This window comes from Miniopterus natalensis, chromosome 6 (genome assembly GCF_054644295.1).
Source record: "Miniopterus natalensis isolate mMinNat1 chromosome 6, mMinNat1.hap1, whole genome shotgun sequence".
NCBI classification, from domain to species: Eukaryota; Metazoa; Chordata; class Mammalia; order Chiroptera; family Miniopteridae; genus Miniopterus; species Miniopterus natalensis.
This window is the reverse complement of record NC_142086.1, coordinates 88,009,170-88,030,929: the sequence shown is the minus strand read 5'-3', so window position 1 is coordinate 88,030,929 and position 21,760 is coordinate 88,009,170. Positions and strand designations below refer to the sequence as shown.

Below are 21,760 nucleotides of genomic sequence, written 5' to 3'. Positions count from 1 at the left end.
GGACAGCACCAGAACCAACCCCTTTGCAACCACCGGAAAGCCCAACCTCCCTGCCAAGTCCCATGGGCCCAGCTTTCTAGAGACCGATAGCACTCCACTGTTGGGGTGATTTTATTTCTATAAAAGATGACAAGCTCTGCTCAGCTAGTGTCCAGTGCACAGGAGCAGGGTCACAGCAAGGCCCCTGGGGACATACCCCTTGGCACAAAGACTAGGATGCTAGACCCCAAGGGTTGGTGAGGGTGAATGGCCAGCATGGGGAGAGACTCAGGACGATGTGGGGGTCCAAGGAGGAAAGGCAGTGGATGCTTCATACTCCCTGGGACGGAAGGTGGGTGCCCAGGGTGCTCTGTTCTGGAGGCTGGGGCCATGAGAACCCAGGGCAGAGCTGAGAGGGAACCAGCCTGCCCACCACCTGCCTTCCTGCCCGCAGGCTCCAGGCGGCAGCAACTGGGCAAAGGGGCCGGGCGGCCGAGAGGGTGGTGGGGTAGCCTCAGAAGCCCTTGTCAATGCTCAGGGTACGGCGGGTGACGTGCTCCAGCTCCCCGGACACGTAGTCAGCCATGCTGATGTGGTAGTGCGCCAGCATCTTCAGCATCAGCCGCAGGTTCAGCCACCACTGCTCCCGGGGCATGCGGTGCCTGGGCAGGGCGGGCAGGGCGGGGCAGGGCAGGGCTCAGGGCACCACCTTGGCCACAGCCCCCACCTGAGACCGCACCCCCTCCTCTGAACCCTGGACCCTACCGGGCCCTTGACATGAGTGGCCCACAGTAGTGGTGTCCGGGGTCCCCCGTCCCTCCGGGGCCTGCAGCCAGGACGGGCTCAGCACACTCACCAGGGACAGTATGGGGAGCGTGTGCACTCAGATCTGATGGTCCAGCTGGCCCCTTACCTCTCCCGTCCCAGCACGCCCGCCCGGGAGGTCTGGGCCCAGCAGTCCACCCTCAGTTCCAAGGGACTCACTCAAAGTCAGTGTCCTTCTTGAGCTCAGTGACAGGGCTGAAAGCCACCACCTTCTTCCGAAGGCCAATCACACAGGCAGAGTCGGGGGCATTGGCGAACACCCTCCCTGTAGACACAGGCACGTGTTGCAGCCCACCCCCAGGGCCATGGCAGAGGGCAAGGCCAGGCCGAGCCGCACCGCCACCCCACATACCATTGCGGTAGACAGCCCGAAGCTTCTCAGATACCCAGAGCAGGGCCTTCACCCCCAGCTTGGTCCCATAGTTCCGGTCGAATGGGGTTGGAGCCCCGCCCTGAAACACAGTAGGTGAGGCTACGGTCCAGCCTGTAGGGAGGAGACCCAGCCGAGGCAGGCCCGGTTCCCACTAGTCCCAAAACCCGGCCCCGCGGTGAGCTCTCCAAGCAGTTTCTGACACCCAATCCCCTCTGCCTGCAGCACCCCTGGCCCCTACCTCCACCTCAAATCTGACCTAAAAGCCACTTCCAGAGGCCAGGCAGTGGGTTAACTGTCACCAGATGGGGTGGCCCCTGTGGGCCTATGCATCTGGCAGGCAGGTCCCACTCCAGTGAGCAAGGAACCCCCCAGGAGAGGTGAGTCCTCGGGGAGCACACAGCCCTCACATCGGGCTGGGAAACCCCACAGCTCTAGCTCCTTGCAGGGCCACTAGGAGGCTGAGACAGTGGGGACATGGCGGGTAGAGGTGACCAAAGGGGTCCTGGCCCCACGCCTTCCTAGCCAGTGGGGAGGCCCCAGCAGACAGGAGCACAGTCTCCCCACCTGAGTGATGGGACAATGAGCACTTTGCCCAGGGGTGCGAGGATGAAGCAGCCAATGACCACACCCGGCGCCCCACAGAGATGTGCACAGAGAGGGTCCTCATCTGCGGTGTCCTAGGCTCCCCGCCAGGTGCAGACAGGCAGGGGGCCAGGGACCACGCTCCCCCATGCCATACCTGCTGCAGGTGGCCCAGGACATTGGTCCTGCAGTCGAAAACGCCCTTCCCCTCGGAGGAGTAGAGGTTGTACAGAAACTCCGTGGTGTAGTGCTCGTGGCATTTCTCGTTTCTGGGAAGAGAAAGAGGGAAACTGTGAAGTGGGAGCTGCCTCAGGCCTCCCCTGATGCTGAGTCCGCTGGGCCAGGCCACAGGCCTCTCAGGAACGCTGACCCAACCTACCCCTCTCCAAGCCCCTCCACCTTGTTCTGACCCACTGCCCAGGGTCTGGAAGCCCCCTCCAAGGCTGGGGCAGACCCTCCCGCCCGCCCGGGCCCACCCGCAGCCTCACCGCAGCACCAGGCCCCTCTGGATCTCCGTCTTCATCTTCTCCGTCATGTGTTCCACGTTGGCCTGCAGGAGCAGGGGACACGGTAAGCCAGGGTCGGGGCTGAAGCCAGCACTGCCCCCGCTGCAGCCAGAGGCAGGCTGTCTGGGCAGGAATATTCCAGACTAACAGATAGATGGAGCCAATGGGGCCAAGGGCTGCTGGGGGGCATGGGGGCCTGCAGGTGGCAGGAGGGAGTGGAGAGGTATCAGTTGGACCATGAGGCCATGGACACAGAGTGGGAGTCTGCGGGAGGAAAGGGGCACAGGGGTCATGGCCAGGTCCCCTCTCAGGCAGCGAGCACCCAGCCCTCTGAGCCGTGGCTCCCTGGCCAGGCCCAGGCTCTGTGCCAGGAGGGGGCCTACTCAGCCCCGCAGCAGGAGGAGGTTGAGGGCTCAGCTCACCTTTAAGTCCTGGATGTTAAAAGGGTCCTCGAAGATGTAGGCGGCATCAGCCCCCACGGCGATGCCAGTCACAGTGGCCAGGTAGCCGCAGTAGCCCCCCATCGTCTCCACGATGAACACGCGGCGCTTGGTTCCTGAGGCCGACTGCTTGATTCGGTCACAGCTCTGGGGGCCCAGGGGTGGTCAGGGTCCTCCCCAATGGGCCACGGGACCCGCTATGCTGCGGAGACCAGCTCTCTCCCCAAAGTTGACTGAGGGCGGGCAGGAGGCCACGACACTCCCACGCCCACCTGCCCAGGGCGTTGCAGCCCTCACCATGAGCTCCCCACAGGCCACACAGAATTGCCCTCAACAGGAGTGATTCTGCCCCCAGGGGACAATGGTGAAGGCCGGGGACACTGCTAAGAGAATCTCCCTGATCTGTAAACAGGAGGGTCCCTGCTGCCAGTGTAGGTCATTGTGAAGAAGGAATCAGGTGGCATGTGCTCTTCAGATGCTAATGACAATGTGACATATAATCATCAATTACAACATTAAATAGAAGACTGAGCAAAAGGAAATAAAATAACTGGGTCATTGGGGTCTGGACCATGAGGCCCTACCTCCATGGCAGCGTTGACGGCGGTGTCGGAGCCCAGGCTGAAGTCCGTGCCCGGCACGTTGTTGCTGATGGTGGCCGGGATGACGCACATGACGATGCACAGCTCCTCGTAGGAGCCGCGGGCCTCCACCAGCTGCAGCACCCCCTCGTAGGCCTGTGGGGGCGGGCAGGGGCTCAGGGCCAGAGCTGCCCTGCTCCGCCCCCGCCCCCAGCGCCTGGGCTGCCAGCTTTAATCTGAACCACGAAGCCTCAGGAGGAGGTAAAAACCCTCCCAAAACCAAGCATCACTTTCCTTGGACCCTGCCAATAACCTCCCTGCACACAGGGTTTCTGGAAGGGCCACCTCAGCCCCCAAAGAGAGGGAGATGCTCTCAGGTCCCCTCCACAGCCTTGGTCCTCTGCCGTGGCCTCACCTCGAAGCCTCCGATGACCAGCAGCGCGTGGATGTTATACTTGCGTATGTTTTCCACAATTTTCTCCATGTAGCCCTTGGGCAGCGTCCTGCAAGGGAGACAGTGAGATGAACGCTCAGCGTCTGCACAGACCAGCAGGCTGGAAGGAAGCGCGCACACTGCCTGACCTGCACCTGACTGCGGGACAATGCAGGCCCTATGCGGGCACAATTCCTGGTTACAGGCAGCAGCAGAGGCTCAGTGCCTGAGGCATGTGGGGCCTGCCGGTGGGGGGCAGCCAGGCACCCACTCAGTGCCCTTGCCAGGCGATGGAGGAGCCCCTCACCCCTGTGGCCTGTATGAGCTCTTGGCAGGCGTGGGGCCACCTAGCAGCCTCCCCTATGCAGGTGACTCCAGGTGAACCCTCAGCCAGGAAGCTCAAGCAGGAGGGTCTGTAGCCCGCTCTGGCAGATCACCAGCCAGAAGGGGGACCTAGCCCAGGACCCAGTTTGGGTTTCCCCTTGCAGCCCCCCATTCCCCTCGCTGAGCTTACGCTCTGGATCTCTCAGCTGCCCACAGCAGCCAGCTGCCAGCCACTCACCTCTTGGTCCCCAGCATGGAGCCTCCACGTCCCAGCCAGCCGGCCACATCGTGCCAGCCCACTTCTTGCACCTGCAGGGACACGGGGCAGAGGTGCTGGCCGATTCCTCCTCAGGTAACGGGCCTGTGCTCAGGGACAGCATGCCCACAGGGCAACAGCAGGGTCCCAGGTGCTTGGGCTGGGCGGCTAACGTGGACTGCCCCCCTCCCCGGGAGCTACCCCCCTCCCTCCTCCTCTGATCCGTTTTCTTTATGGTCTTAACTGGCCATTCCCTGTGTTGCCACATGAGCCCCTGGTCTGTTTGTAAGCTGGGGGGTGGGAGAAATAAATCAGCCAGTGACCAGCACGCCCTGCTGCCCGGCACCCACCTGACCCTTGGCCAGGCCTTCAAAGCCGTCATGCACCACATACACCGTGTGGCCCTGGGAAATGCCGGAGCGCACTGCCGAGCGCACAGCCGCGTTCATGCCCGCCGCCGGGGCCCCCACGTTCAGGATGGCCAGGGAGAACTGGGTCTTCAGAGAAGGGACAGGGGCAGGAACGTGAGCACGGGGCTGGGGAGAGACCGCTGACCAGACAAGTCAATGACAGGTCCTCCCACCGGCCCGACTCCTCCAGGAGTGACAAGTATCTGTCCTCGTGATGTCACAAGCTTCTGGGGGAGAGCAAATGGGCTGCAGTGCAGGCCCCGTTCACACGCTGCTGGGACTGGCCACAGGCTTAGCAGGATGTGGCTGCTGCGGCCCAGTGCCCCTGCGGGGGCAGCAGGGCAGGTTCAGGCCAGAGTCCACTCCTGCCTGGAGCCTCGGCAATCACCCCACACTCAGGGGTCAGCATCCGGCACCCCAAAGTCCTTGGTGAGTGGTTCAGAACCAGAGAGAAAGGCCACTGCTATCATAAGTTTCCTAACAGCCACATTAAGCAGCAATTAACACTTCTCGGGTTAATTTAACCTGACATAACCAAAATATCATCACCTCCACCTGGAATCAATGTAGGAAATTGCTAACAGGCTATTTCACATCCATCTCGCACACTGTGTCCCTGGAACCCGGCCTCATGCCACGTGCTCTATGGCCACACGTGGCCAGGAGTTTGCCAGGCAGTGTGGTCCCAGCGGATCCTGGTAACATCCCCTACTGCTCCAGAGGCGGGCACACCCCAGCCAGTTCTGGAAGCGGGTGTGCAGACCACTCTGCTGTGCGCGGAATAAAATGGGGGCTGGTGAGAGGGACCACAAAAGGTGATGCTGAGAGGGTGATGACCACTCCCAGGCTACAGACACACTGCAGGGGTCTCCTCAAAATGGTGAGGACAGTGACAAGAGCAATAGGCATTTAACACCACCACAGCCTCTACCAAGAGGCAGCTTCCACCCCCACAGCCATGGCTCCAGAGGCAGCAGATCCAGGACCCCACCATCCAACACTGTTAATGGGACCCTTTCCAGGACTTCAGTAACAAATCCTGCTATCATCGCCCTTACCTTGAAGACAGCTAAACCATTTCCTAGGGTTTTGCTGTCTTTAAATGGCTCATAAACGTCGGTTCTCTTTTCTCCTGAACTAATCTACAGGCCTGACTTTATTTCTTGCAACTGTCTAAAAGGCGATTGGCCACCATAACCTCCAGGCCCAGACCCTGGCTGTTTGACACCCACTGGTCCAGCAACAACGCACAGCTCAGACCCCACACAGGAGGGGGGGCCGCTGAAACTCCCTGCTCCCCGGGTGGGTGGCAGCAGGCAGACCCCATGGACTGACCCTAAACCCGTGGGCTCTGCTGCTCACAAGACCTCACCTTCTCTTTGGAGACCTTCTGGTGTGCAAGCAGCTTATAAATGTTCCAATTGTTCTCAAAGCTCCTGGAACGAAAGCCAGTCATGCATCATGCAGCCCAAGCCCACAGCCTACTTCCAACCCATGGCCACAGCCGAAAACCACAGCCCACTCCCAACCCACTCCCTAGCCCACAGCCACAGCCCATGGACACACAACTAAGCTCAGCGCGTGGCCCACTGTTCAGCCACGAAGGAGCTGGACATGGTGCACCCCACCTCCCCTCTTTCATTGCGCCAACTGAGGCCCCGCACCTAACTGAGGACTGCTCAGCCACACACACGTGGAAGGAAGGGTCTCAGCCGTGTGCAAGCTGCCAGGAGTCTGCCAAGGACCCCGAGCCCATGAGGCCCTCACCTGCCACGGAGCTGGATGGCCTCGTCAAACCTCTTCTCATCCATGGCCTTCTGCACGTCCTTTGTCTTAAAGAAAACAAGAAGCGCAGACTGAAAGGGGAGGCCTGGAGCACACAGCAGCCACCTGCCTCAGTGGGCCTGTCCCAGACCTGTTCAGCAGCGGTCACTGTCAAGGCCAGCAATCAGGAAAGCTGGCTAAGGCTGAGCAGGCCCCACCAGGCCTGGCCAATAGTCCTCCCCAGCCACCCTCACTCCTCAGCCCCCACCAGGGCCTTGGGAACAGAGGCTGAGGCCCATCTGGTCCCCAGACCCACAGCCAACACCCAGCCTACCCAGAAGCAGGGCTGGTGGAAGTCAGGGCAGGAGGTTCTCCCAAGATAAGCATCAGGGAGGCCCAATCTCCCACTCCCTCCTGCCTACCCACCCAGCCTTCCCCAGCTGCAGGGTTCCCCAAACCTGTGGAGTCAGGGCAAGTATCCCCACACCCAGCCTCTCAGCCTTTCTGCTCTCACCTCCCACGCCCCCTTCCAGGGGCCCCTGCTCCAGCCACGTCGAATGACCCCCACGCCATCTGCCAGAATTTACGCAGTGGCTCCAGCCACCCCTCCTCCCCCTCCCTCCCATCTTTGCCCCAAATTCTACCACCACCACCCAGTTTGCAAGGCAGGTCCATAGCCACTGGCTCTGGGGAGCTGACCTTAGCTTAGCTCCTCTCTCGGAGCTCGCCCCACATTGGGTACATACATGCTCACTCCCCTCCCCAGGACTGCAGGCTTCAGATACCGAGGTGAGCCTGGGGGGACGGGGGAAGCAACACACCCATATGGTCGGGACACATAACACAGGAGGTGAGGCTGGGAGAGGGGTCTGTGCAGACAGCCCGCTGGCAGCCCTGAGACGCCTGGAAGGACAGGTGGTTTGGGGGCAGGGGAGAGCCACAGAGGCCCCCAGGGCACTGCCCTCGGCAGGCAAGGCCACATACTCACCACCTGCACGCACTCCATGAGGGGCAGCCGCACGGACTGGTTCCCCGACAGGCTGACCACGCAGGCCGGCGTGTCGGGCGTGGCCTCCAGCAGCGCGATCACCGCCTCCATGCCCATCTTGCTGCTCTGAGTGGGAGAGAAGGGCTCAGCCGACCCCCCGGAGTGCGCACACACGCATACAGGCGCACGCACGCTTTCTCCTGGCCCTTCCCTGCTCTGGGGCCGCACTGAGCCAGCCCCCATTCCACATGCGAACCCTCAACTTTCAGAGCTCCCCACACGTACGCTGGTCAAAGCTTCCAGAACAAATGGCGACAGAAACAGTGACTTAATATGACCACCACTCACAACAGCCCATCCAGGCACCACTTCATGGGGTCTCGCGCAGCCCTGCTGGGACAGTGTGGCCCGGCCCCGGACCTCCGGGCTGCAGTGACAGGCCTCACCCACGGTCCCTCAACCTGGATCAGAACCAGGTTCTCAGGGTTCTTTCCACTATGATCTCAATTGGGGCTCCTTCATGTCAGGGCTTTCCTGGCATGTGAGCAAATGATGGATGTGGGCTGGCGGGCTGGGCCAGCTCATTTAGGGACTGCCCTCCTTGGGGACAAATCACAAATGCAGGTCTTGGCACAGCCAGCAGGGACAGGTGTGCAAGAAAGCAAGGCCCGAGGTCGCTGAGCTCTGCTCAGTGGGATGTGGCAGGTGGGGCCCCTGCCTCCGGATGCACCCTCAGACAGTGCCCCGGAACTCCGTGGCTTTCTGCACACCTCGTGAGCGAGTCACCACTGCTCAGGTTAGTTTTAGTAACAGCCATAAAAGAAAGTTCCTGTCCCCCAAGGAGCACTGGTGGTAGCTCATTAGCAAAGACAGGGGTTCCCTGAGCTCAGGTTTCTCCCCTGTAACTTGACACACTGTGTGTGCAGGTGTTACCCTGTGGGAACTGGGCTCAGGGACCAGCACAAAATGCTGCTGCTCTGGCTTTAACAACTGACCCAGGCATCTCGCGTCTTCCACCAGCATCCATGAAATAGCAGCCAGCCTGCTCTCTTGCAAGCCCAGGAGACCCCAGACCACCCTGGCACATCTCTGCTGCCGAGGCTTGGTGGAGGGTCAGTGCTGGGCCCTGTCTCAGGACGCTCAGGAGGCTGTCCTGAGCGCGCCCAAGGCCTCACATAGGATGCAGAGGTGCCTAGCCAGGTGGGAAAGGCCCCTCTGTGAGGCCAATGTCCCCACTGCTCTGTGGGGGACTGAGGAGACCGTGGGCTGCCTCCTGGTAAGGCTTAGTGCAGTACAGCAGCTTCAGCTCACTGAGGGTTGAGCAGATCATTTGGCCTCACTCAGGCACAGTTGCCCGGGCTGTCTCCAGCCCCCAACCCCCAGGGTTACCAGCCCTAACATGCAGGCACATTACCACCCATGGGCCCTCCCTGGTCCAAGACCTTGTCTCCATTTGTCTGCAACACGATTCCCATTTTGCAGGGGGCAAGGTGAGACCCAGCAGTAAACAGAATGACAATGGCACTCTCAGGCCAGAATCCAGCACGCCCCCACCCAGTGCCTGGCTGCCCCCTGCATAAGGACTGGGGTGCCTGGGCTATAGGCCAGACTTGGAACCACCAGGCATCGGGCCCCACGAGGGCCGAGCCACAGGCCTTGCCCCTGCTCACCCTGCCCTCCTTTCATGGATCTGCCACAGCCATTGCCAGGAGGGTAGGGAGATGCTGACTCATGGGGCAGGGATAGGGGCTGGCCAGGAGGCACAGGTCCCCAGGTCTGCGTTTCCCACCCCCACAGAGAAACGGAGGGGCCATAACTGAGTCTCACCCACAGGAGGGGATGCTCATTCACACCACACATGCAGGCACGCTCACCACACACACACACACACACACACACAGGGACCAGAGCAACACCCCACCTACCAGGATGCGGTCGAATGCCGAGGGGGTCCCTCCCCTCTGCACATGGCCCAGCACAGTCACACGAGTGTCAAAGCCCAGCCTCTGGACCACCAGCTGTTCATGGGGAAAGAATGAGTGGGTCCTTGGGTTCACTGCCCACCCCCACCCTCCCCCTACCACCCTACAGGCCCCAAACCCCGGTCTTCACCCCTCCCTGCCAGGCCTTGAGGATTCCGGGGTGTCAGTGCCCCACGGTCCCATAGAGCCAGCTCAGGGCTCATGCCCACAGCATGTAAATGTGTGGATGTGTTTCTGTGTACCCGAGTGTGGGTTTCCATGTGTGTTTCCATGTGAGTGTGTAGATGGTGTTTCTGTGTATGTGAACATGTGTGTTTCCGTGTGAGTGTGGATGTGTTTCTGTATACAGAGTGTATGTTTATGTATGTTTCTGTGTGACTGTGTGGACATGGAATTCCAGATGGGCCTTGACCTCCGGGGCCAGAGCGTCTCCGGGAGCCCCAAGCGCACATGCCCCGCATCTGGCTGTCACCGAGGAAGCCCTCCTGGAGCCTCCTGTGCGCGAGGAAGGAGCCCAGCAAGAATGCTTGGGGACAGAAGATAAAGGGAGCCAGACCCACCAAGGCCCCACCCCATCCCACCCACACCACCCAGGCAGCTTGGGGGGCCCCTCCTGCACTCACGTCCTTCACGTAGCGGGAGGTGATGGGCTTCCCATTGCGGTCGATGGCGCCCTCGGCGATGATGATGATGTTCAGCCGGGACCCTCGGCTTCGGGTCTGGGTCAGAGACACCCAGGGCTGAGCAACCTCAGACACGCGCCCTGACACAGCCGCCGCCCACCAGCCCTCCCCCAAGTGAGGAGGGGCCAACAGGGACCCATGGCCCTCCTGGGGCTGGGGGGAGAGTGGGGGGGATCTTAGCCACAGGCCTGGGAATTGGGGGGCAGCAGGGAAGAAGGGGGCCCTCAGGCCAGGGACGGGGCAAACGGCACAGGTGAGAAGACCCTTCCACTCACTTCCCCAAGCCTCTCGCACATGAAGTTCTCCCAGCCGTCCTCGGGGGGCGCCTCAGGGATGAACAGCCAGTCGGCCCCCGAGGCCAGGGCGGACACCAGGGCCAGGTACCTATTGGAGCGGGAGGGGCCACCTGCTCAGGGCTGGACCCAGCACCCCGGACCCCAGACCCGGGTCACCTGAGTCTCACCTCCCTTGTCCTCCCTGCATCCAGCCCCAGAGACGGACTCCCACCCCACCCCCTGCTCTCACACCCACAGTGCCCAGTGCCATGGAGGTGCCACACCCTGGCTCCTGCTCCCCTGTAGCCCCCACACACCCCAGCTGACCAGGGAGCCCCCTTACCCGCAGTGCCGCCCCATCACCTCCAGCACAAAGGTCCTCTGGTGGCTGTGGACACGGAGAAGGCAAAAGGCGTCAGTGTCGGGCCTCCAGGAGCTGAACTGCGAGGCCCGACCTCACAGGCCTGCAGAACCACCTCCCCCGAGCCACGGGGCCAGGCCACACTACCCACAGCCCAGCTCTGTCCCAGGAGTGCCCAGGCCACGCTAAACACTGAGTAGAGGAAGGACAGACCGCCCTTCCTATTCCCAAGGTGGGCAAGTGTCAGAGCAAAATGTGACCTTGGGTTTCCAGGCTTCATTTCACTGACTTCTCCTAAGGCTAAAGGCCATTTACCTGGCCTGGGCCTGGCCATCACCAGCCAGCAGCAGTCTGATGGCCCCCCTGTGGGATGCACCATCCCACCCTCGAGAGTGGCAGCCTCTAGCCTCGCCAGGGGAACAGGATCCCCAGCTCACCCACCTGGTGGCAGGGTGGGGCTGGCAGGGGCTGAGGCCTCGCTCACCTCTGGGCGGTGGTGGTGATGGCATCAATGACCTCCATGATGCGGTGCAGGGCCGAGTCCGTGCCGATGGTCATGTCGGTGCCACAGAAGTCATTATCAATGGAGCCCACTAGCCCCGCGATGTTCAGGTGAGAGTAAGTCTGAGCCGTGCTCTCCGAGATCTTGCCTGGGAAGGAGCAGTGGGGGCAGCTGAGGCCCCATTGGCCATGACAGGGGGCAAGAGACCTCATCTCTCACCCCCAGCAACCTGGGAGAGCAGCCCAGGAAGGTCCCAAGGCTCAGCTTCCCTCTACCCAGGCCCTGCAGCAGGACTCCTGAGGGGTGAGAGGGCCGCTGAACCCCTAAAGCTAAGTGTAGCCTCAGCACCCCAAGCAGGAGGCCTCCAGGGCAGTCTTAGAGACTGAACTGTGCCCCTCATTTCCAGGCCCCACATGAGCAGCACACACTGAACACCAAGAGGTCACTTTCCGACCGGCAACCTTGGGACTATGTATCTTGCGTGTTATCAAATGTTAAGGATTACACTTCTGCGAACTATGCCAAAGCCTATAAACCACATCCAGGAATCAATCACAGACAAGACTGTCCACACGGCGTGGAGTGAGTCAGCTGGGACTGCTGCCCACCCTGCCTGGGGGTCCCTGATGCTGGGTTCCAGGGGCTCCAGCTCAAACACTGGCGTCACTACCAGCCAAACCCAGCGGACAGCTTCTGCAGCTGCCGGGAATCGTGTGACCTCAGGCTGGGCGAGGCCCACTCCTCCCAGCCAGGGGCCAGGCAGGGTCTCCCCGCCTCCCCTCGTTCTGCCCATTCCCACCGCCTAGCACGGCGAGGCAGGAGCCGTGGCCTCTGAGCGCCCCACCCACGCCCACTCCAAGCCGGCTCTGGCTGCTAACCCACCTTCCTTCACCAGCTCCTCCAGCAGGCTGCCCCACTCGCTGCGGAAGATGTTGGCGCCCGTGAGGCTGCCATCCCCGCCAATGACACACAAGTTGGTGATGCCACGATGGACCAGGTTGTAGGCCGCTGCCAGGCGTCCTTCCCGCGTGGTGAAGGCCTTGCAGCGGGCACTGCCGATGACAGTGCCGCCCTGCGCAAAGAAGACAGAGGCCTTGGCTGACAAGGCAGTGTCCCCACAAGGACACTGAGGGGACCTGCTACTGGGCAGCAGGGGACTGGTGGGCCCTGCAGGACTGAGAGGGTGAAGTCCAGGGCCTCCTCCAGAGCCTGGGCAGGTGTCACCCTCCCTGGCCTCTCTCTCGGAATATACGATGAGGACAGTGACTACCTGTCAGTCTTGGGAAGTTCAAACAAGGTAACGACATGAGCAGGTTCTGAAAACTAAGGGGCTGCATGGGTGTGCACACACATACACACACACAGACGAGGGCACACGTGTGTGTGCACAGGCCAGACTGAGCCCTTGTAGTGGAGACGTCCGGGGCCATTGCAATGCCACAACCCCACATACCCAGGTGACGCGGTGGGCCTAGAGCCGAGCCTGCACAGGACGGGGTATGCTTCCGTGCATAGTGTCTGCGTGCATCTGTGTCTGTGGGTCTCCACGTGTCTGTCTCGCTGTGTCTCTGTGTGCATCTATGTGTGTCTGTCTCTTTCTGTCTCTATCTGCGTCTGTGTGTCTCCAAGTGTCTGTGTGTCTCTGTGCGCACACACATGCTCACAGGCAGAAAGGGCTCACCACAGGCCTTACCAGCTGGATGATGTTAGAGACGCTGAGCCAATTGGCTGGCTTGATGTTCTCGCCTCCTTCCACGAGGCCCTCGTAGCCCTGAAACCGAAGAGCACAGGCATGAGATGGGCACCCACAGCAGCCGGACAGAACCCTCGTCTGCAAGCAGGGCACTGGGAGCCTGGCCAAAACCCCATCCGGCAGGATGCAGGCTCCTGGATCCTGACAACAGAGGCCCCCAGTGCCTTAGATGGTGAAGTCGGGGTTGGCCAAGAGTCACAGGCTGTTGGGGGAAAGAGGCCAGGGCACCCAGACGGGCCTTCCGGAAACCCCTCTGCAGGGCTGGCAAATCTATTTGTTACAGAGTGTCACTCACAGGGCAATGTGTCCATCACAGGTGTCCCGCTTGTTCCTCAGGCCACACCAGGTCACCGTGCCCAGATCAGAAACAGAAGCCTGGTGCCCAACAGCCTTCTGCCCTTCCAGGACCCTCCCTCCCAGAGGAACCCACTGTCCTGCCTCCTAAGGACATCGATCAGATGCAGAAATGACAGCAGTGTCTGCTCTGAGTCTGGCTTTCGTTCAACCTGGTGTCTGCGAGACCCCACGTGGCTGTGCACAGCCGTGTCTCAGCTTGCTGCTGTCCCCAGGGCCTCCATGCGCACCCCACAGGCATGATCTGTCCACCAATGATGGACTTGTGGGAGGCCTCCAGCTTGAGGCTATTAGAAATAAGGCTGCTAAGAACACACACGTCTCCTGCAAGAGGGCTCCTGAGTGCTGGGTGCTGAGCAGCCACCAGCGGCTCACATGGCCCCCACTGTGCTTTGTCAACTTCCTCACACACCAGCCATGCAGCCGGGCTTCCAGGTGCTCTGCCCCACAGCACCAGGCTGTGCCAGTCTTCACCCCGGTGGCTGCATGTGGGTCCCTACAGGTGGCTGTGTGTTGAATTTCCTTGGTGACCAAATGCTGGTTTTCTATGACATAAGCCACTGGTCATCTGGGGGGCCTCTATGAGAAATGCCTGGTCAGGTGTCCTGTCCATTTCCTCTACCATGTCACTAACTCCTTCCTTAGCAGTAGGAATTCTTTATATAGTCTGGATAGAGAAGAGGTGCACTTCATAAATGGTGAAAAGATGTAGCACCACTGTGCTGAGATGAGCAGGGCTGCCTCCTCCAGGCAGTCCTCCAGCCTCTCCAGTGAACTAATGGATGAGCCACTGTGCCTTCTTGGGGCTAGAGCCCAGCTTAGCTCAGGGCAGCTACTCCCCCTTTGCCTCCTTCCTTTGGGCTGTCCCACCCCTGTTCTGTCACCCAGGTCTGTAAGGTCCTGGGAGCAAGGCCCTGGAGGCGGGTAGGGCAAATGCTCTCACCCCTGGGGGTAGAGGTGGGGCACTACACATGAGAGGGCGCAGTGAGGTCCCAGGGAGGAATGTTTCTTCAACTCAGGACCTAACAGGTTCCCTCACCAGCCCCACAGCCCAGCCCGAGTTAGCAGGGCAGGTGCCCATTCCATCAGAAATCAGAATTAGGAGAAGGTTCTCAGGCCCACAGGAGGAGTGAGCCCCCCAGGCTGGGGACCACCAAGCTACCTTCAGAGCGGCTCAAGCCTTGCTATGTCTTTCCCTTCCCTCCCTCCTTCCCTCCTCCACCCTCCGGTCAGGAATGTGGCCACCAGGATACAAGCCAGCCCTGCCACCACCAGCTCTTAGTAAAAAAACAGGAAAATGACCTGAAAACCCACGGCAGGCACTGCCGGAAGCAAGCAGCTACAAAACAGGCGGGTCTCAGTCTGCAAAACCCAGGACCAGGCACGGAGCCCGCGCACAGCGCCAGCCTGGCCCTGCCCCACGGCGCGCCAGCTCCAACCAAAGTCCCACAGACCCAGCTCTGCTGGAGCCGAGACATCGGTCTTCCCCTGCCCGGTCGGCCTGGGCTACCCTCACAGCACAGCAGTGTCAGAGCAGTGGGACCCGTCCCGGGGGGGCGGCTCCCCACAAAACATCCCTTCTAAGAGGCCAGAGAGAAAGCTTTAGGCTCCTTTTGATGCAGCCTGTAAGTCAGATTGTCACTTCTGCTGAATTCAGAACGCAGAGGAGAGACGGCAGCTTCTGGTCAGGGCGGCCGCGCAGGGAACCGCGGTGCTCGCCCCCTCCCACGACCACGTCAGAATCACAGCCGAGCTACAGGACAGCCGCCACTCAGAACCGCCTGACACCGCGCTGAACACAAGTCCTACAACTAAGGACAGAAAGAAGCCACGTCAAGACCGGTAGGAGGACTGCCCCACGCCCAGGCGCGGCAGTTAACAATCAGGAGGGATATCCCGGCCTAGGAGGTCCCTGAGGAGGGAGGGGTCCCAGCCTCATACCAGATCCCCTCGCCCGACGACCCCGTGCTGGGAAGAGAAGTCCCCATAACTTCGGGCTGTGGAAACCAGCGGGGACTGTGGCTGAGCGAGACGGAGGCTGCTAGAGTCCCAGGCATCCTCTTGAAAGGCCGGCGGTGCAAGGACCTACTCGGATGCGCTCCCCCTGAGCTCCTGCGCTGGGCCAGCAGCTCCACAGGCGCCGGGGACACACAGGGAGGAACTGAGTTGTCTGGCATCAGGGTGAGAGCTAGAGGGGCACCTTTCTCCCAGACAGAAGTGCTGGCAGAGGCCACTGCTCCTCTGCCGGGCGCCCACCCCACTCCCACAGAGCCAACGGGAGAGCACCATGCCGGAGTCTCCATAACCTGGTTAATACTGTTCGCCCCTCCCTGGCGATTCCCTGAGACCCCACCCCAGCCAACTTTCGGGTCCATCCAAGCCATTTCCGGTGACTTTTCCATACAAACAGCCTGTCTTGCCTCATGTTGCAGACTTTCTTAAAATCTCTTAAACAAGCATCTGGCCCCGTGGCGCCCCATACTTCTCACTAAGTGGCCCCACACTGGGCACTAGCAGTAGCCAGCCTTGGTTCACAGCTTGGCCACACTTGGGCACCTCCTAGCCCCAGCACGAGTGGCAGCCATGTGCAGATTATTTACTAGCCCATGCTGGGTGTTTCCCGGCAGGACACAAGCAGCAGCTGACCCTGGCCTGCACCTCCCAGGATGCCCCAGGGCTAGCGCACCCAGTGGACAGCTTTGGACCACGCCAAGGCACCACCCAACCACCTCCGCGAGAGACACACTCAAGGGCAGACTCAGCAGGCAGTAATATTGTAATAACTATGTACGGTGTCAGATGGCTACTAGCTTCACTGGGGTGATCACTGGGTAAGTTATATAAACGTCTAATCACTGGGTTGTACACCTAAAACTAATACAATATTGTAAGTCAACTGTAATTGAAAAATAAATTAGTTTAAAAAAGTCTCACAGATACAACCCTCCTCTCCTAGCCTGGGAACCTTCTAAAATGTCTCTGCACACCACCCCCCACTTTGTGTACCTCTCCCTTCCCCATCCCCAGGGTAGGCCCCCGGGTAGGCCCCCAGGCAGCCCCAGAACTGGCTGCAGGCCAAGTGCACCGCTGGCAGCTCTCCTATATCAACTCTGAGCCCATACGTCCAGCTTTGGCTCCCGGGTGAACAAAAACCATTCCCACTCACTGAGCCCTCCTCGGTGTCGGCTGTGAAAGTGCTTTAACTCACAACACTGCCCTGGCTTTTGTGCCCTAACATCCCCACAAAATGGGATTGGCACCCTTACTTAACAGAAGAGACACTGAGGGTCAAGGAGGTGAAGGAATGCGTCTGTCACCTGTGGACAGCCTCAGGCAGGGCCTGGACCCACCTCTCCCTGTCCAGAGGCCACACACCCAGGCCACCCCCTGGAGAATCTCCCGTCCTCCAGAAGATTCTAGACCATTATCAGGGCATGGGCCCCACCTGCCCAGCAGCTGAGACTCTCAGGACATCTGCCCCCCAAAGAAAACCTGGGGCCTTGCAGGGTCCCAGCCACCCAGTCCTGGTCTGAGGGTCGGAGCCCTGCAGGAGGCAGAGGCCCACAAACTGCTGCTCATTCCTTCCTGCGGCCAAGGGCTGGGTGTGGCCCGGCCCAGCCTGGGGCCAGGGGCAGGGGCAGGGACAGGGACAGCCTACGGGGCGAGGAGGGAGGTATGGAGAGCAGAGAGGCTGTGGGTCGCTACTTCTTGCCTAAAAAGTGAAAACAAAGTAACAACACCTCCAGAAAACCACAAAACAGTGGAGGAATTCGTGTGTGCACCTGCTCCAAATGTGACACGGGGATTGGGGGCTGGGGGAGGCAAAGGGGACACCAACTCCAAAGGGGGCTGTTTGCTGTTGTTACTGGGGGAGTCACCCAGGGTTTGTGTGTGTAAGGGGTACAGGAGGGCTGGGGTTGAAGGGGGACCAGGCTGGAGGACGACAGGTTGGGCTGAGGTCCCCGCCTCAGAGGACAGCAGCTTTATGCGCTCCTATCTCCCCAGGGACATGGCCCACCCCACAGGACCCCAAATGGGGGAAAGGCTCTTCACCCACACCCCAGAGCAGGGGCCTGGCCCCCTCCCATTCCTCCTCCCTGTCACCCTCCCTTCCCTCTGGCCTGAGCCTCAAGTTGAACAAGCGACCACTGTGGGTGGGACAGGGCAGGCGTCTCCCTCCCGGCCCAGCCTTACCTCGTAGATGAGGAAGACCTTGGCTCCCACGTAGATGCCCATTCGCGTCACGGCCCTGACGGCGGCATTCATACCTGTGAGGGAGTCAGGGCAACGCCGTTAGCGGAGGTGCACGGTGTCGGGACCCGAGACCACCCTCTTCAGGGGGCGCCAAGCCAGGCGTGGGGGGCCCAGCCCCAGATCACAGGGTGCACCCCAGTCATTTCAGCTTCTGAGCGGTCGAAATAAGCCGCCCAGAGTTAAACCAGGGAACTCCCACCGGGCCTGACTCAGGCTGAGTGCGGACACCAGGGTGTGCAAACATCCCATCGCTTCAGGCCGCACCCCATCCCTGCTCCCCTACAGCCGCCACTGTGCTTCCCGACCACAACCCTGGGGACAGCTCAGGGAGCGCCCTGAGCACGGTGCCCGCTGGCCCTGGGACCATCAGCCCGGCCCCACGCCCCCCACGGTGAGCTCTGTGAGGCAGGAAGAGGGCAGCGCCCCCTGTGGTGTGGGTGGGGGGCACTGAGGAAGACGGGGCAGGAGTAAAGCTTCCCGCTCTCCACCTCAGTCATCGTCCCAGTGGCCGTGACCTGGCAGCAGGTGGTTCACTCTGGGGGACCTGCCCCCCCCAGCCACCCTCGCTGGTGAGGCCACTTTGGGCCCATTGCAGGCTTAAGGTCCGAGCCCCACCTCTGACAGGCAGGGGGAGGCCAGCAGCTGGGGGCAGGGCGAGGAGAGTGGGTGGAGGCGAGGACCACCGTCCATTCCGGCTGTCTCTCCAGTCACCCGCCCCTGACTTGGCCAACCTGGGGCCAAGGCCACCTCACTAGCCAGCCCGGTGGACCCAAGGGACCCCAGGGTTAGGGTAACACTTTCAGCCCTTCACAGGAGAACACCAAGCAGCGTTACGTGCAAACTCTTGAACTTCAGCCCAGAGCTGGATGCCAGGGAGCCGGCAGCCTGAGGGCATGGATTATCTTGTACAGCTGCTCTAAGTAGGCTTTTCTTGTGTTTTGGGTTTTTTTGGTTAATCCTGACTCCAGGATATTTTTTTCCATTGCTCTTCAGAGAAAGAGGGAGGGAGGAGGGAGAAATATCGATGTGAGAAAGACTCATCAACTGGTTGCCTCCCACACACTTCTCGACCTGGGGCAGGGAGCAAACCCACAACCCAGGTACATGCCCTCGACCGGGAATGGAACTCAGGACCCTTCGGTGCATGGGCCGAAGGTAACCACTGAACCACACTGGCCAGGGCTGTAAGTAGCCTTCTTAAAAAGGCATTTAATGACCCTTTAATCTGCTTTTCATCCTCAAAACCAACCCTGGGCCAGCGAGAAGAGTGGGCAGGAGAGCAGCTGCGTGTGCCAGCGGACGGAGCATGCGACTCGGAACCCTCCGAGACGACCAGGGAGGCGCATCCCCTGACTTCCTGTTGGAAGAAACCCCCGATGCAACCAAACCAAGTGAGGCGGATGCATTTGTGACTTTATCACAGTCCGCTCCCAGGAAAAAAACGTGGAAGAAGGTGATCATGAGATGACGCCAGCCTTAGCACGACACTACATTGCCAGGTGTCATGTAGACACAGAGCCCGGCTGGGACACAGAAGACGGGGCAGGGGGTTAGGAAGGTAAATCCCCACCTGCAAATACAGGAGGACATCAGTGTCCTACTGATCCACCAGGAAAAGACGGGTCCTGACTGTTCCTTAGGTCCGGGAGGGGGCACCCACAGGAGGCGACCGAGGAATGGTGGAATGGTGGGTGGGCTGGGCTATTTTACAAGTCTCTGGTTACTTCTGTACAAAGTCCTCAGACATCCTTGAACAACTGCTGTCCCTTACATACTGACACTTGCTGTGGTCAGGAGAGGCCCTCAAGCTGGCAGAGGAGGCCGCTTCCAGGCTACTGGAAGGAACCTGCCAGGTGGCCTGTCTTGCCTCCTCCTGCCTGTTTACAAAAGGGGAAACCGAGGCCCAAGGGAAGTGCTTGAGTCAGGTCACACGGCTGGTCAACGCCGGCTCAGCCAGGCCCCAGGTCTGGCCCTCCACTCTGTGAACTTGGCTGGTTTGCACACATTCCAACAAGCAGACTAGACTGTAGCACCTGAGAGGTGAGTGCACACCTGGGCTCCCACTCACCCAGCTGCTGTCAGCCCAGCGCCAACCAGCCGGGGAGGGCACACAAAGAACAAAGAAGAGCAGACAGAAGAGGGCACACATGGGACCCAGGAAGGCAGATACCTGGTACTATCAGGTCGCTATGAGGTCGGCCTTTACTTGGAAGGACATGGGGGCGCCTGAGGGTAACCTGAGCACCCACGTCTGGAGCTGGGTCACAGGAGTCATGATGGGAGCTAGCGGGGGGCACACTTACTGACCTAAACTGCTATGGTCTGCACTGTACCCACTGGCCCTGCACCTTCCTCGCCACATTGGCAGAGCCCTGAACTGGGCACGTTTCTGCAGCTCCAACCAGAAACCACAGCTGCCATGCCTGCAGGTTGGAGGGAGCACAGGAGAGGAGCAGAGGCTGCCAGGGCTCTGGGGGAGTGGTGACGCTTGTAGACAAAGGCATGCGGTCAGCCAGCAGGTGCACTGCAGGTCACACTCCAGCCGTGAGCAGGAAGCGCTGCCCATTCTGTGGGAGGCACCAGGGCCACAACTCAGGCTTTACACCCCTATCTAAACGCGCACCATTTACCCTTCAACCCCCCCTCGGCTGCTGTTGTCTCCACTGTGCAGGCAGGAGCCTGGGGTGGAGACCGCTCTGCCTACACGAGCCATGGGAGTTGGGGGCCTCACGGGCCTCTCTGTGCCTGGCTGGCGAGGTGGGTCCAGCCCTCTCAGGGTGTGTCCTTTCTCAGAGTCTAATCTCACAGGGTGATGCTCCCCCAGGGCCACCCTCTAAGCCCCCTCACCCCAGCCAGAGCTCACTGGCCACACTCTAGAAAGAAACAGGTAGAAGGCGCTCTGGCCATGAGGCGCTGTGGACATGCAGAAGGGCACGCTGACTGCCAGCCAGCCTGGCCCTGAGGGTTCAACCTGAATCGGCAGGGAGGCCCAGGACACAGAGGCAACTCTTTCTGCCTTCCCTGAGTGGGGAATGAGAGTCAGGTCCGCGGCAAAGAGGGGAGGTGTGGGTCTGCGCTCTCCGACCTGGAGGGAGGCAGACCAAGCCCAGCTGTGCAGCCTGAAGGTGCTGGCATCCCTTCCAGTCCTGCTTCCTGATCTCCATGAGGTCTCTCTTGGGGTTCAGGGTGTAGCCCTATGGCCCAGCACAGCAGGTGCCAAACTGGCCATCCCAGGTCAGAGGCGCTGAAAAACCAAAGTCAGGACAAGACCAACCTGCCAGGAGGGGGGCTGCTGGGACAGACCCCCAGGCAGGGCACTTGCTCAGCTCTGCCAGGCCCAACAGCAGGACCCTGGCAGGCCACCACCTTGGGCTTCCCCTGTACAGGGTATGAGAACAAGTCTGGGCAAAAGGAAACTCCCCAAGCCCCAGACAGCGCACCCCCCCCCCCAAGGTACCCTCGTCCTCACTAGGCCTCAACATTAGACTGAGAGGCTGGCTGTTCTGGGTAGGTGTGCCACCCCACCCCTGCCAGCCAGCCAGGCTGGGGGGAGGGCGCGGCGTCAGAGCCGCCCTGGAGGCCATGCTTGGGAGAGTCAAAGTGTCCCCAGGTCGTGCGGTTCAGAAGCAGGAAGGGCCTGGCTCTCAAGGTGTGCGGGGACCCGCACGGCCGAGCGCGGCCTTGGGGAAACGGGTCTCCTGAAAGGTGCCGCCCGCAAAGCGCGCGGGGAGCCTCCGCGTCGGCAGGAGGGGCGCCGGCCCCGCGCGCGGCGTCCCCGCCACCGCTGCGCGCAGACACACCTCCGCGGGCGCGCGAGGGCGGGGCGGGGCGCGGACGCCGTGGCGCGCGGCACGTAGGCGAGCGCCCGGGCGCCCCGGGCAGGCCCGGGGCCGGGAGGCGCCGCGCGGCCGGGAGCGCTGACCCCGGGTCCCGGCCAAAGGTGGCGAGGTCGCGCGCAAGGGCCCGGGGACGGGGGGCCGCCCCACCCGCAGCCCCGCGACAGGTCCCGCGTCCCGCCCACCTTGCGCGTCGCCGCCGCTGGTCAGCACGCCGATGGCCTTGCCGGCCCCGCACATCCGCAGCTTCTCCAGGTCCACGGTGGCCATGGCGCCGCCGAGGCTGGTGGCTCGCTCTC

The 21,760-nt window shown here is 61.1% G+C and overlaps 1 protein-coding gene across 3 annotated transcripts; it reads right to left on the bottom strand.

The window, feature by feature from the left end:
• Nucleotides 1-95: 95 nt before the first annotated feature.
• PFKL (phosphofructokinase, liver type) lies at nucleotides 96-21,760 on the bottom strand. 3 transcript variants are annotated; one of them, XM_087818454.1, is made up of 22 exons: nucleotides 21,647-21,760; nucleotides 17,566-17,639; nucleotides 12,958-13,035; nucleotides 12,147-12,336; nucleotides 11,247-11,412; nucleotides 10,745-10,789; nucleotides 10,402-10,510; nucleotides 10,067-10,162; nucleotides 9,387-9,479; nucleotides 7,462-7,587; nucleotides 6,477-6,541; nucleotides 6,082-6,145; nucleotides 4,650-4,796; nucleotides 4,282-4,352; nucleotides 3,702-3,789; nucleotides 3,290-3,442; nucleotides 2,688-2,852; nucleotides 2,248-2,309; nucleotides 1,917-2,028; nucleotides 1,157-1,256; nucleotides 964-1,069; nucleotides 96-641 (listed from the first exon to the last, which is right to left on the bottom strand). In XM_087818454.1, the coding sequence occupies exons 1-22, from the start codon at nucleotides 21,729-21,731 to the stop codon at nucleotides 494-496; spliced, it is 2,343 nt and encodes a 780-aa protein (XP_087674580.1). In that variant the 5' UTR covers nucleotides 21,732-21,760; the 3' UTR covers nucleotides 96-493. The 3 variants fall into 3 exon arrangements, with proteins under 3 accessions (XP_087674580.1, XP_087674579.1, XP_087674581.1); XM_087818453.1 differs by having other exon boundaries at nucleotides 964-1,256; XM_087818455.1 differs by lacking the exon at nucleotides 2,688-2,852.